This window comes from Phacochoerus africanus, chromosome 1, assembly GCF_016906955.1.
Source record: "Phacochoerus africanus isolate WHEZ1 chromosome 1, ROS_Pafr_v1, whole genome shotgun sequence".
Classification (NCBI taxonomy): Eukaryota; Metazoa; Chordata; class Mammalia; order Artiodactyla; family Suidae; genus Phacochoerus; species Phacochoerus africanus.
The window spans coordinates 95,307,539-95,323,334 of record NC_062544.1 but is presented as its reverse complement, the minus strand read 5'-3'; the positions used below and the strand labels follow the sequence as shown (position 1 = coordinate 95,323,334).

Sequence of the window (15,796 nt, the reverse complement as noted above, 5' to 3'; positions counted from 1 at the left end):
ACCTCCCACACCACACATGTGCAGAAATATTCCTCAGGGGTCAGAGAAGGGAAGGGTTTGCCAGATCATAATAAGGTCCTGTCAACTTCTTCCTTGAACTAGAATCCATCTTGGCTAAAAGATGTACATGCACACAGGGGAGGGCCCTGAGTGAGGCCAAATATGGACTCAAGGCAGACAAAGCAAGAAGATTGGCCAGAGGTAGCCCAGAAGGACGGCCCCCAGGCAAGTGACTTAAAAACCTCCCCCAAAGCATGTGGCTCTCTCTTTCTCTGTCTGTCTGTTTCTATTTTCCCCTCTTCCCTAGCCTGCCTGTTTTTTCTACACATATCTTCTCTCTTAATAAACACTTTATCTGCCTCACTGCTCTGAGTCTCTTTGCCAAATTTTTTCATCCAAAGGGAAAAGACTGGGGACCTAAATGAAGCCTGCTGGCCTTTGTCTAGTGGTTAGGGCTCAGCCCTCTCACCCCACTGTCACTTGAGAGCAACTCTAGTCTGAAAAGGAAGGAGCTGATTGATGTTTATTTCCAAAGGAGTTCTAATATTAGTGTTTGCTGTTGTTTTTATTTATTAATTCATCAAATGCTTATATATTTACCAAATGTCAGGTACATAGCACTTCACAAACACTTTTTAATTTGTTGACAAGCTTTAAAAGTAGACATATTATGCTCATTTTATAGATGAGAAAACTGAGGCACTGAATTTAGAAATTGCCCAAGTTTGTGATAGAGCTGGAATTCAAACACAGGCAATCTTGTTCCAGAATTCATGGGCTCAATGACTATAAAATGATACTTCACTAAAAGGAAATTCTGTTTCACTAATCTCAAAAGTGATGTTATGAAGAGCTTGTAGTCCATATCATAAGAAATAAACTGTGTTGAAAAGACAGGGAACTTTCATCTGTCATTATTTATATTGCTTAGGAAATTTTTTTCTAGGAGTATTAATCAGTAGTAAAAACTTAAATCACTGTTTTATGTATGGTTAAAATGGAAAAATTTGTATATTTTTTATAATTTTTTAAAAATAATAAGAAATTTAAATGTATTTATTATGTACAGGTTAAAGTATTTTACATAATTTTGATTTCAAGCTATAGAAATTTTATTTTGCAAAACTGAATATATCATTAAATTCATAGCAAGAAAGCATTTTACTGCTTTGTAAAATGATAGTGAAATATTAGTAATATAATGATGAAATAAAGAACAGGAAGCAAGAGAACTCTGAGTCAGTAGATAATTTTGAAGGCCCATGCTTATCTCAATGGCTGCTATCTCCCATAGCCCTAGCCAGGCTCCCTGATCCAGCTCGGGATGTTAAACAGAATTGGGAGAATGGATTTAAATCAGCCATGAAAAGAGCATGTGCTCATTTGCCCTGAGCTTTGAAAAAGTCAGGACTGGCTCTTTAAGGAACAGTATGATGGTCATTAAGACCTAAACCTAAAAAACAGTTAACATACTTGGCTGATACTTTTTACTTCACATTTGCTTGTTTTTTATGGAACATGTGTTTATGGGAAAACAACTGTTGTATTTATTACAGTAAGATGCTCTGATGCTGTTTAAAAATAGAATCATACAAGCAGGTATGAGATCTGGGAGAAGAGGATGGTTAAATATAACACAATCAGTGCATATTCTGAAAGCTAAACAAAACGGCAAGGAAGTAGTAATTCTGGAATTTGTATTCAAAGTTGGTTTAATTAGCATCATTTAGGGTTTTGCCTGAGTCACAGACTATTTCTAACCCTCAGTCAGAAGATATTTTATTTAAAAATTTTTATTATTATTATTTTTATGGCTGCACCTGCAGCATATGGACGTTCCCAGGCCAAGGACTGAATCCGAGCCACAGCTGCTGGCAACACTGGAACTTTTAACCCACTGCATTGGACCAGGGTTTAAACACATGACTCCAACTGCTGCAATCAGATTCTTAACCCACTGCACCACAGCAGGAACTCCAGAAGTTAATAATATATCAACTGTAACCCTTCAGTTACATGATTACAAATTTTAGACTTCACATTCCCTAATGGAAGAATGTACCAACAAGTTACTCTAGAACTGTTTACTAGCTTAAGAACCTCGACATAAAAGACTTGTTATAAGGCAGCCTTACTCTTGAGGGGTGTGACCCTGAAGGAAATTCAGTGAGCCTGGTATTTTGGCTTAAAAACAATGATCTGACTCTGGTTAACAGAAAATAAACACTTCTAGAAAGTTGAGAAAGCTATGTACCAGAATTTCTTAGGAAAGATTATTGCTGTTCTATTGAGAAGTTGATATGAGAAATCCAATCAATGCTTAATACATTTTTCATGTATTTGATGATGCACCTGTTCCCTTATGAACTGAGTAAAGCTGGTCATGTTATTTGAGTTTGGACTTTTAACTCCAGCATAAGTTCACAACTATCTAAATTCATAAGAGATGAAGTCAAGCAATGACAGAGGTGAATCCAACAATTAGTTTCAAGCAGAAAAGTTAGCATACACAAATATTTTTGTGACTAAACCAAAAAAACCAGAACAGAGATAGGGGAAAAACTGGTTTCATTCAGTTGCAAAGAACCTGCATGATATTTCCTAGTCTCCTTCCAAATTCCGTCAAAGAAGTCTAAAGTATTCTTGAGGCACTGTTGATACTGGGGACTATTTATCACCAAGGAGTCAGATGAAAAAGGCTCTAACCTATCTCTGGCTTTCAAGAGGTCTTAGCACCTCTGTTTATAGTAAACTAAAAAAGCATTGCAGCAATGGCCACTTTAAGTCATGTACTAAAATTCAACGGATAAGACAATCACTTGGTCCCATTTCTTGCAATTTCTGGGAGCACTGTATTGGCTGATTAAAAACACTAAAATCGCGAGTTCCCGTTGTGGCTCAGCAGTAACGAACCCAAATAGTATCCAGGAGGATGCAAGTTTGATGCTGGTCTCTCTCAGTGAGTTAAGGATCTGGTGTTGCCATGAGCTCGTGGTGTAGGTTGCAGATGCGACTTGGATCTGGCATTGCTGTGGCTATGGTATAGGCTGGCAGCAACAGCTCCAATATGACCACTAGCCTGGGAACGTCCATTTGCTGCAGGTATGACTCTAAAAAGAAAAAAAACAAGCAAACAAAACAAAAACCCCCCACTAAAATCATGTTATTTTTCACATACACTCTTTGTCAAAATAAAAGATATTATTCTCCACCTTAACGTTCCTGGTAAAATTTTTTGGTACTCCCTCCTGTGGATCTGGATTTCTACAAGAGGAAATTAGTAATGTATCTACATATTTCACCTGCACTTCCAATGATAATGATCAACTAATGTTTATTAAGAGCCTACTATCTGATAAGAACTATGCTAAATGCTTTAAATGTGTAATCTCAGATAACCCCTGTAACAACTTTTTGAGGCATATACTGTTATTACCTTCAATTTAAGATGAGTCACATAGGATTTGTAAAGGATAAGTGACTTCCCTCAGGTCAAATGTCTGCTAGCCTTCAAACCCAAATAACCTTGCTCTAGAGACTGCTATTTTAACCACTATGACAACTTCATTTTTTTTTCCTAATATACATTGCTACAAAAGTTTTCTTGGCATATTACTCACAAATAGTCACAGCTGTAGAAATATGTTCTAATATGTGTTAATTCCCTTAAACTTTCTACAGTTTTCTACAAAACCTAAAGGATGCTTGGAAAACAAGTAAACCACCAAAAAACATCTTAATACAATAATACCAAAATTACAGCAAATTTTATACCTAATACCAAAAATGGAATTAGTATGATAAAAATTTTACTGAGCGTTTAGTAGCTATACAGATTATCTGCTAGCAGGAACATGGTGTAAGAATACACACAAATATATACATATGTATGTGTGTGTGTGTGTGTGTGTATGTACAAACTTTTTTTTTTTTTTGCAAATTTGGTTTTCACTAAGAGTTGCCTCAATAGATTTGCTTCCTGTTTACTCTAAGAGCAAAATGATTCCTGATGACCTAGTGATTCAAAAAAACAAATCGCTAATCTTTTTTTTTTTTTTTTTTTATGGCCACACCTGCAGCATATGGAAGTTCCTGGGCTAGGGGTAGAATCAGAGTTGCAGCTGCCGGCCCATATCACATCAACACTAGATCAAGTCACATCTGGGAACTACACTATAGCTATTGGCAATGCCGGATCCTTAACCCATTGAGTGAGGTCAGGGATTGAATTTTTATCCTCATGGACACTGTGATGGGTTCTTAACCCGCTGAGCCACAACAGGAACTCATTAATCTATATTAAAGACTACAATCTTACAATATGGATCCAAATGAATCTTGGAAGCAAAACACTTGCTCAAATAGATGTTAATCTAGACATACTTGTCAAACAACTACTACAAATGTAATTTGAAAATATCAAGAGTTCTGCTTCATCACTAGTCCTCCAAAGGGAAACATGAAGCAGCAAATAAAGAGCAAGTATACCAGAAATTGCCATCATCAAACCTGTATAGTTAGTATATTTATACTCTACTACATATAAAATAGATAACCAACAAGGACCTACTGTATAGCACAGGGATATCTAGTCAATATTCTGTGATAATGCATATGAGAAAAGAATCTGAAAAAAGAATGAATATATGTATAACTGAATTACTCTGCTGTATAGCTGAAACTAACACAACATTCAAGGCAACTATATCTCAATTTAAAAAAATGATTAAAAGATGAAAATGTTCCTCATTTCACAGGTAAAAATTTAGAAAAACATTCAACAATAAATTAGATGACCGCTTATGCATAGGTAAACTGGACCTTAGTGTCAGGAATTTTTTTTCCCCTTTGGTTGCACCCATGGCATGCAAAAGTTCCCAGGCCAGGAATCCAACTTGTGACACAGCTGTGACCTGAGCTGCTATAGTGACAACACTGGGTCCTTAACTGCTAGGCCACAAAGGAACTCAGGAGTTAGACATCTTGATTCTAATCACTGTCCCATCACTTAGCAGCTAATTGGCCTTGGGCTACACGTGTAGCTTGAATCTCAGTTTTTTCCATATGTCAAATAGTGATGATGCCTATCTTCATGGGATTTCTGTGAGACTTTAAATATTATTTGTTATATTATATTATTATAAAAGGATCTACTCAATCCTTAGGCTGCAGTAGGGATTCAATTATATGATTGCTCTTTATGGGCTTGTGTGAAGTCACTGCAGTGCATGCTGACATCAGAGCCCTTTGTTGGAGGATATTTTTAGACTAGATTTATATTCAGTGTATCATCAATGTTGGTAACTTCTACTCATGTGTTTATCATTGCACAGAAAATAAATCAAGTTATATGGTAAATTATTATAGGATAACAAATGGTGTTATTCTATTTGCAGACTAGAGAAATTAGAAAAGTGTGATATTGGTCCTTTGGCTCTATTCTAAAGAGTACTAAAACTTCAGGAATAAACCTTTTAAAGATACAGGTTACAAAGAACTGTGACATCCTCTGTGTTATCTTAGTGTATCTGTTGGAATAATCCTATTAGAAGGCCAATATCTTCTTCACACTGCATAGCTGTTACTTGTTGGCAGTGGAGGCCTTTGCTAAGAGTAGTCCAGAGCAGCAAACCAAATTTCAAACATTACCAGTCACGGGGCTACAGAGAAAGAGAGAACTCTGGAGAATATTTCAATGAACATAGTTGCATGCTCAGATAATCATCACTCATTCACAACTCATTGGCCTTTCCCCACCACAAGAGTATCAAACATGCAACTCTACTTTATAAAGGTAGGTAGAAATCTGGGAAATTCTGGTAAATAGTACTAAAGAACCACTCAGGAAGCACAGTTCTAGAAGGTGCAGTGCTCAAGTTTAGTAGCAATATAGCACAGCTCCCTTTTTAATCTCCCTGGAAAATACAGGCAACTCCCTAACATAATGGGTAAATACCTAAAGAAATGGTTGCATATCTACAGGTTTATCCTACATACAGTAGTGAGCAGACTAATAAAACATACATCCAAGAATCCATTCACAGCATGGACTTAAAAAAAAAAAGCAAAACACTTAATTTTACTACAGGAGCATCATAGTATAAAGGGTGAACTATTTATATTTTCTTGGTGGTATAAGAACCAGAAAAGTATAGGCCAGGCCATCATTGGTTGGAGCATATAATCTATGTTGAGTAAAAATTATAATGACTCTAATGTATAAGATAGATGGTCAGCTTAAATATACTATAAATATTAAGCTCAAATTATACATTGCTTTATCGGTAATATCTGTAAATTATGTATAATGCTGAATGACAAGAATAACTTTAAAGCTGTATTCAGTGAAACTGATCACTACTGGGTTAAGCATGTACCTCTGGTAATGACCATCATTTCCAGGAAAGCGAAAGTGAAAGACTAGGGATTTTCCTGGTGGGGCAGCAGGTTAAGGATCCAGCGTTGTCACTGTAGGGTCTCTGGTCATGGCTGTGGTTTAGGTTCGATCCCTGGACCAGGAATTTCCACATGCCACAGGCATGACCACAGTCACATTATTACACCAGCAGAGATAAAACCAACAAAACTCTACTGCCTCAAGTTGGGAAAACTTAATCAGTGGTTCTTTCTCTCTGGGATGCATGTCAGATTCATCTGAAGGACATAAAAATGCTGAGGTCTAGTCCTACTCCTAGAGCTTCTGATTTAATTGATCCAGGAGACTGGAGCCCAAGCACTGCTGTGCTTTCATTGCTGTCATTTTTTATTGTACTTCTATGCAAAACCAGACTTAAGAAATGCTAAACTAAGTCATGTAGTCTAAGTGAAAAAATAAACTTGCAAATAATGGGTTCTGCAGACATGTACTTACTAAATATAAAAGAAACAACATTTGTGCTAACTGGGGAAAAAATGTACTCAATGCATCAACTTTTCTTTGGGAGAGGGGTGCTATACCCATGGCATGCAAAAGTTTCTAGGCCAGGGATCAAACCTGTACCGTAACAGTGACCTGAGCCATTGCAGGTATAAGGCTATATATCCTTAACCACTAGGCCACTAGAAACTTCCATGCATTAGCTTTTTTATTTTATTTTATTGCCATACCCATGACATATGTAAATTCCCAGGCCAGGGACTGAATCTGAGCTATAGCTGCAACCTACACTGCAACTGCAGCAATACTAGATCCTTTTAACCTACTGTGCCACTCCAGGGATCAAACCACACCTCCACAGTGACCCAAGCTGCTGCACTTGGATTCCTAACCCACTGCACCACAGCAGGAACTCCTCATTAATTCTTCATTATTTAGCACATGTTCATGTCTAACTTCTCTGCGTAATTACCAGAGTGACATGTATTTTGAATATATATACTGTAAGAGAATCAAGGTCTCTTTAAAATAGGAAGGGAATTTCAGCTGTCTTTATACTACTTATTTTATAGTAAATGAAAAAAATAAAATATATAGTTAATATAAATTACAAATATGCAATCTAAATATTGCTTTCAATTTTTTTTCTAAAGTATATCCCAGTGTCTCTGTGAGTAGTTTTATTTACTGGGGAAAAGCTTATAACCTGTATGAATGACAGTGACAGAACTCTGCTATGTTTTCAACAATAAAACTAATGTCAGTGGTCCCCTAAACATATCAACCAGGGGGAACTGACTTCCCCCCTCAAAAAAGAAAGAAAAAAAAAGCTAGATAAACATGAACTAAAAGAGAGGAGTTACACATTTCATAATCTAAATAAAACTATCATATTTTCTCATAAATGCCTATACTCTTTTCTTATTTCTCTCCCATTGTAAAATATACATGCAAAATGCAATTTATGGTCAGTGAAAGCTCTGAAATATTATTTAATCACTTGTTAAACTAAGCTTATGCAAATTAGGAGGAAGTAATGTTGAGATAACATATAAAGTAAGACTTAGCTTAAGCAGTGAGAATCGTCTATGTCTATCATTCTTTGTCTACTTTTAGGAAAGAAGCTTAGATGGCAGGTTCAACATGCAACCCTCTTCTATTTCTTCTATAAGAAATCTTTAAGAAGGTCATTATCTGCTACACAGTATTTTTGTGAACATGGTCTTTTTGTGGGGCAGGGATGTAAATTCAACACCTGGATCACTGTGGTACAGAAACTGAGGATCCAGGAGCTGCTACGGTAGGAGAGGACCAAAACAGATTTAATTCTTGGGAAGTCTAAGCAGTGGAACTGTAGGCTGGAGTCAATACCATCTCCATCTCCAAGGGTAGGGGAAATCTCAGCTATCCCTGAGTAATCCCACAGTTTGACAGTATTCATTTTCAATTTCTCATATGTATCATTTTAAACCATTTTTCTACCTTGGTTGTCAGTATTTCCTGAGTTAACTTCTTTGCTTTCTGTTTCTTGACTTCTCATTAGGGCAATTAGGGCAATCATCTGTGAGTTTCTCCTTCCTGGCAAGTGGAGACCCTTCCATGGCCAAGAGAAGCGAATCAGAGCACAGCAGGACAGCAAGGCACATGCCAGCTAAATGTGAGGTAAAAGGAACTAAAATTTCAGCCTTGAATGAAGATACTCATAGAAAAAGGCAACCCTATTCTATCAGTGCCAAGAGAGGATGTAATGAAGAAACAAACAAGAAGAGAGGAAGGAAGAAGCCTATCTGTAGGTTCCCTGAATGACAGTAGAGCAGAGAGCCTGTCCCATAGCCTGTGGGCACCCAGTGAGTAATCTACCCAGAGCATCTTGCCAGTTGGTGATGTAGGGGACAGAAGAGGTAAAACAAACACTTTATTTTTTTCTGTTTTCATTCTTGCTTTGAGAGTCTGCTTAATTTAAATAGCCCTGAATTCCTGGTCTTTTGCAAGAATTTCTAAATTTGCTTCAAATGCTTTCAGAGGGTTAAAAACTTACATATTCTTGAGTTTAGTTTTGGTTTGAATCAGATTTGTTCCTTGCCTCGGGGTTTAATGAATGGTATGCTCACTGGAATCAGACTACTCAAATTTATCATGACAGAACTCAAATTCTGACAACTTAAAAATACACTTTGATTTTTTTTACTCACATTTACATATAATTTACATATAATTTCTTTAATACCCTGTCAAATATTTAAGATTCTAAGGTCTGCTTGTGAGAAGCTAGGAGGTTTCCCTATCCTTTAGAAAGGGCACAGAGCGGGAATACTCCTTTCTGTCTTGTGGTTGCCAGTGAAAGTGCCTGGGAACACATCTAAAATGTGGGAGCAGAGAAGGTGCCTCACACACAGACAACTCACTCACAACCACTGTGAAATGAATCTAAGTGAGGTTATTCCACACTTAAATACTTTTACTGAAAGAGCCTTCCCCTCCAGCTACTTTCAAGCTGAATGGAACAAAGGTACTATTTATGCCAAAATAATTTCTACAGATTTACTGATACTGTGGATTAAACAGAGTGCCTTAAATATATATACATTTATATGTATATTTGAATATACATAATTCTCACTATAAAATAGAAACCATCCAGTTAACTCAAAGGCATTCACGTTTCTGACATCTACTTTTTAATCAGATTTCTAATGAAAGGATGGTTTGCGGATGAAAAGTTTCAATATTAAGATATAGACACAGATAACTGAATTAACTTATAACAAACCAAACCTGTGAAAAAAGGTTCAGTTCACTTAACTCTCTTCAACTTGAGAGTTCAGTCTATTCATTAATTGCACTGTGTGATTTAAAGTTTAAAAAGAGTCAAGAAAATACTGAAGGGTTTTTAGTATAATGAAATATTCTGTTTGAAATATGAAAATCTGGTTGCATTCCATAATTAATTTTCCCTTTTAGCTAGGGCTATAACTTAGAGTCTTCTCAAGGGAATTAAAAAATTACCAAATGATACTCTTAAAACTGTTTCAAAAGGCAATTATGTAAAGTCTTTAGTTGATTTATACTATATCGCATTAAAGAAATAAAATTTAAAACTACTTGCAGCTATTTTTATATGCATACTTCCTTTGAAACAGCCACTTTAAAATACAAATATTTGAGTTTAAATAAATACTATATACTATTTTATTCATATAAATATAAAATAAATAATTATACGTCTTTCAGGATCTGAAATAAAATGGCCATAATTAAAAACAAATCCAAGAGGATCAAAGCTTTGATGTTATTGTACATACCTTTAATGTGATACTATAATGTCCAACAAATGTTGCATTTATCCATGATCTTGAATGGGGATCACCCAGGAATTCTATGTGATATTGTTCAACATCTCCATCCAGGTCATAGGACACATATTTCTCTTTAAAAGGATCAGGGCAAAGTATCCCTGGCCAACTTTCAAAAGAAAATATTTTTAATTATTTTAATGCTTTAAAAAAGGTAGACACTAATACATCTGTTACAATTATATGTTGAATTTTGAATTTTAGTAACTGTTTCACAAATTTTACACATACTTATTCTTTCTTTTCTTTTCTTTTTCTTTTTTTTTTTTTCTTTCTTTCCCTTTTAGGGCTGCAGGTGTGGCATATGGAAGTACCCAGGCCAGGAGTTGAATCAAAGCTACAACTGCCAGCCTATGCCATAGCCACAGTAACATGGGATCCAAGCTGTGTCTGTGCCCTACAGCTCAGCTCGAGGCAACACCAGATCCTTGACCCATTGAGCAAGGCCAGGGATCAAACCCACATGGATACTAGTCAGATACTTGCTTCTGCTGGGCCACAATGGGAACTGCCATACCTGTATCATTTAAAAGTAGTATACTCAAGTGATACAAGTAATGAATTGCATCTTTATAGATATAGAAAGCTTTGAAATAGTCACATACTTAAGATATTCATAAGATATGAGGAGAAAGAAGTATAAAACAAAAGCATGATTTCCATGGTCTGTAAGAGACATGTGGGCATTGCTAATAGGAAAGAGAAGAGAAAAAAGATTTTTCAGAATCGCTGCAGGCTTGAATCAACTCTCATGATTCAGAATGATTAATTACTGAAATGCTATCCCACTGACAGGGTTTCTGACAGGGCAGGAGAGAGCTAGTGGACCCAGGACCACCAAAGGGTTACTGGGCTATGCTGAAACTGGAGGCTATAACAACTGTGGGAAAAGCCGAAACAGCTCAGCAGTTCTGTGCTGTCCCCCCGCCCCAACTCATCTGTGTCATTGGCGGTGACCAAACCACTAAAAATGCTCAATACTAGAAATAAGGTCTATCCTTTACCAAAAAATAAATCTTTAAGGGTGTGTTCATTCATGACATAAACTTAAAGAAACTCTATGATATGTTTCATTTTCCCATTTGGCAAAAACATACTATATATATATATCAACAAAGTTTTAGCCCTTTTACCACTCTGTCCTACTGTTCAGAGAATAAAGCAGGAAGCAAAGACAGCAAATGAGGCCAGGAAGCTGGAACTAAGGAATGTACAATAGAAATCTAACTGAATTTTATAGATCAAGATCCAAAATATTTATATCTAATATACTCAAACATGCAAAAATCTGTGCAATTTTCAAGTTCTACTTCAGTTCACAGCACTGCAGAACGAAAAAGGTAGTGAGGTTCAAATTAGAAGACCCAGGTTCTAGTTCTGCCTCCTACCAGACAGGAGGCCTCACCAGGTAACTAGGCCTCACTGTACTCTGGTTTCCTACTGTGCTGGTTTAAAGTTTAAAAGAACATGGGCTTTATACATTTTTGGTTTCTGGCAAATTAAAATATTGTAAAGGGCCATCATTATGGGCTGAATTGTGTCATCCCACCCACCCTCCAACCCCCAAGTTCATATGTCAAAGTCCTGACCCCAGTACCTCGAAATCTGACTACATTAGGAGAGGGTCTTTAAGAAGGTAAATAAGTTAAAAGGTGGGTTCCAGTCCAATATGACAAGTTTATCCTTAGAAAAAGAGAAGATTAGGACTCAGACATGCACAGAGGGAAGACCATTGAGAAGACAGAAAAAGATTCTACAAGCCAAAGAGGCCTCCAAAGAAGTCAACTCTGCTAAAATCTTGACTTTAGATTTTCAGCCCTCAGAATTGTGAGAAAATACATTTTTATTATTTTAAGCCACCTACTCTTGGACGCTGTTATGGCAGCTCTAGGAAAACTAATACAACCTCATCCAGGTAAGGTAGTTGCTACAATCAAAAAAGTAGAAAGAATGATACGAAAACATCATTTTGCCTCATTTAGATAATTATTTAGAAACAAGATAAATTAGTTATTTAGATAATTTTAAAATACAAAGGAAACATACACATCATTCTGTAAAGAATTGGAAATTGCAAAAATACAAAATCTGTAAATGGCCTGGATTTGAGGATTCTAGCTTGTTGATCTTGTACTAAATTTTTATACGTATAGAAGTGTATCTTCTATAACCAACTATATGAAAGATTTAATTTAATTAATTAATTTATTTTTTGTCTTTCATCTTTTTAGGGCCACACCTGTGGCATATAGAGGTTCCCAGGCTATGGGTCTAATCGGAGCTGTAGCTGCCAGCCTACGCCACAGCCACAGCAATGCCAGATCCAAGCTGCATCTGCGACCTACACCACAGCTCACAGATCCTTAATCTACTGAGCAAGGCCAGGGGTCGAACCCTAAACCTCATGGTTCCTAGTCAGATTTGTTTCCACTGTGCCACGACAGGAGCTCCCTGAAAGATTTTAGATATGAATTGCTAACACAATGTAAACTAATGAAAATATTTCATGCTTAGCATTATTAATGTTAAAAAAAAAACATATTCCTGGAAGTCCATGAGTGCCAGATATAGCTGTCAGGAGGTGATAACTTGGGTGCACCAGTCACCAGGATGGGGAAGTAAGAATGAAGAGGCTGTCTTTTCCCTGAATGCTGAGCAGAGTCTTGTAGCTTTTGGGCCTCTCTGAGTTAGGGGAAGGGGATGTGGAGGGCTGGCTGCCCTGTAGCCATTGATAATGGAAAAAAGGGCTGAGAATTAAAAACTTAGTCAGACTATCTGGAACATAAAGAAGCCTAATACTTTGGAAGAACTGGAAGTGCAATAGAAATTCAAGAGAAAGTTCAGAACCTAAATGAAGAGGACCATCTGGTTGTTATCAGGCTCATATCACACTATCTTATTGCTATTTGGCCACTCTTACTGGGTTGTGCTTAAGAGTTAATCTTGAGTGCAGTGTATCTTTTAAACTTACACTGGAAATCTACATTTCTGAAGGAACTCACTCAAAAGAAGACTTCAACAGGCAGATAAATGACTGAGTGGTAGCTGTGATGGAGGCCCCCAATTTATCAGAAATCAAGGAACAAGTGGGTCCTTCAATATGATCAACCTATACCAAATAATTAGTACCTACTCCATTCAGTGTAGAACAGTTCAGGATTTCTAATACCTAACACATAAAAGAAAGAAATATTTTGCAGTTATGTGTAAAATGAGATGCTACTTTTCTGACAAATTCTGATATAATTATTTTTTTTATTTTTTGTCTTTTTTTGCTATTTCTTGGGCCACTCCCCCGGCATATGGAGGTTCCCAGGCTAGGGGTCGAATCGGAGCTGTAGCCACCGGCCTACGCCACAGCCACAGCAACGTGGTTTCCAAGCCGTGTCTGCAACCTACACCACAGCTCACGGCAAGACCGGATCGTCAACCCCCTGAGCAAGGGCAAGGACCGAACCCACAACCTCATGGTTCCTAGTTGGATTCGCTAACCACTGCGCCACGACGGGAACTCCGATATAATTATTTTTTAAGTCAAATCTATTGGGCCCAAGAGTATTCAATTTAAATTATTACTATAAAAATATAAATAAAAAGAGAACACTCCTAAAAAGAATTAGGTGCTAATAAAAAAGAAAGCTTCTATTTAACATTTAAAACATGTTATATTACAAAAAATATTGCACACATCTAAAGATGAAGTATGAAAAATATTATCATACTTTAAATAACTGGAGGACTTTCAGGTGATGCAAAGGAATTCTCTGACTCCTAGTCTGTACATCTCACCAAAAATAGAATGTACCAAAACTACAGGAAATCTGAACAGAGGTAAAAAGATGCAGAAAACATGATTCCTTCTCTACATCTGCTATATCCATCTTTTCTCTGACTTGCTGTGATTAAAGAAAGAAATTGATGTTCATTTTTCGCCCTCTTTCAGACCTCCCAGACTGTCAATAATGCATTGTGCATTTCTACTTCCCAATTTGTCACTTTCATATTGAGGAAAAATTCTAAAGTCTTGTCTGGGGGCTTACAGGTGTAGAGGGAAAGGAAGAGTATGCAACCCAATGGAAGGGTATCAGAATTACAAAGAAGGGGTGTGGTTAATTTTAGAGTATGTGGGTAGTGGATGGTAAAATGGACAAACACAACAAGGTCAAATATATACCAGGTATTAAAATATGCCTGCAGGAGGAAATGGGAAATTTTGGCAAAAGAAACTTCAAGGGAAGTGAAAATATATCACAAAGAAACTGAAGTCTTACACATTGCTAATGCAGTGCAAATGACTTTAATAGGATAGTTATTGCCTTCAGTAGAAGCTGAAGCTTAAGTATGTTATCAGTTGAATTTATTTAAAACCAATGAGAAGAAATATATAACTTTTATTTTAAAATTTTCATCTTAATATTTAAGAAGACTGCATCTTACGTGGGCCTCATTCTTAATCTGTGGAAAACAAAATGGATGAGTTGGAATCATCACTAGCTTAATGTCATAATTGCTAAGAAGTCTCTTTGTTGCACCTAACTGCAGAGGACAATGGGAAGAGAAAATTTCTCATCCACACACATACACACACATGTTAAGTATGTAAATCCATAGGTAATGGAATGCAAATAAGTGATTTTCCTTTGACTACTATTAGTTTTTATTACATAAAGATTAAACCCGCATTTCTAGATTCTATATCAGTCTCTCTTTAGCTTTTTAGCTTTATTGGAAGAGTGAGTACTCTTCTAAGAAAGAATAACTATGAGATGTTGCTAAGATTGAGTTTCTAAGGAGAGGGGACACAAGGCAGAGGAAGCAGGATATGGAACACACATTGCCCACAAACACATCAAAAATCTATCTACATGGGAAATGATTCTCACAGAATATCTACTGAACACTGGTAGAAAATCTAGCTCATCAATGAACTTGGCAAAGCTAATACAAAGAAATAAAAAACTAATACAAAGAAATCAACAGCATTTCTATATACTAACAATGAAAGATCAGAAAGAGAATTTAGGAAAGCAATCCCGTTTACCATCACATCCAAAAGAATAAAATACCTAGGAATAGACCTACTTAAACAGACAAAAGACCTGTACTCTGAAAACTATAAGACACTGATGAAAGAAATCAAAGATGACACAAACAGATGCAAAGACATAGCATGCTCTTGGATTGGAAGAGTTAATACTATCAAAATGATGATAGAACCCAAGGCAATCTACAGATTCAATGCAATCCCTATCAAACTGCCAAGGACACTTTTCACAGAACTCGAACAAAATATTTTAAAGTTTGTTTGGAAGCATAAAAGACCCAGAATAGCCAAAGATATCCTGAAAAAGAAAAATGGAGCTGGAGGAATCAGGCTCCTGGACTTCAGACTATATCACAAAGCAATAGTCACCAAAACTGTATGGTACTGGCACAAAGACAGAAATATAGATCACTGGAACAGGATAGAAAGCCCAGAATTAAACCCACACACCTACAGCCAACTCATCTATGACAAAGGAGGCAAGAATAGACAATGGAGAAAAGACAGCTTGTTCAATAAGTG

At 36.6% G+C, this 15,796-nt stretch overlaps 1 protein-coding gene across 3 annotated transcripts in view; it reads right to left on the bottom strand.

Annotated features, from left to right (window-relative positions):
* The window catches only part of ZCWPW2 (zinc finger CW-type and PWWP domain containing 2), a 139,855-nt gene that overhangs the window by 64,470 nt on the left and 59,589 nt on the right, over nucleotides 1-15,796 (bottom strand). For all 3 annotated transcript variants that reach the window (XM_047769343.1, XM_047769339.1, XM_047769333.1), the window contains one exon: nucleotides 10,180-10,339. In XM_047769343.1, the coding sequence (XP_047625299.1) occupies nucleotides 10,180-10,339 (160 nt within the window). The remainder of the gene's footprint in view (nucleotides 1-10,179; nucleotides 10,340-15,796) is intronic.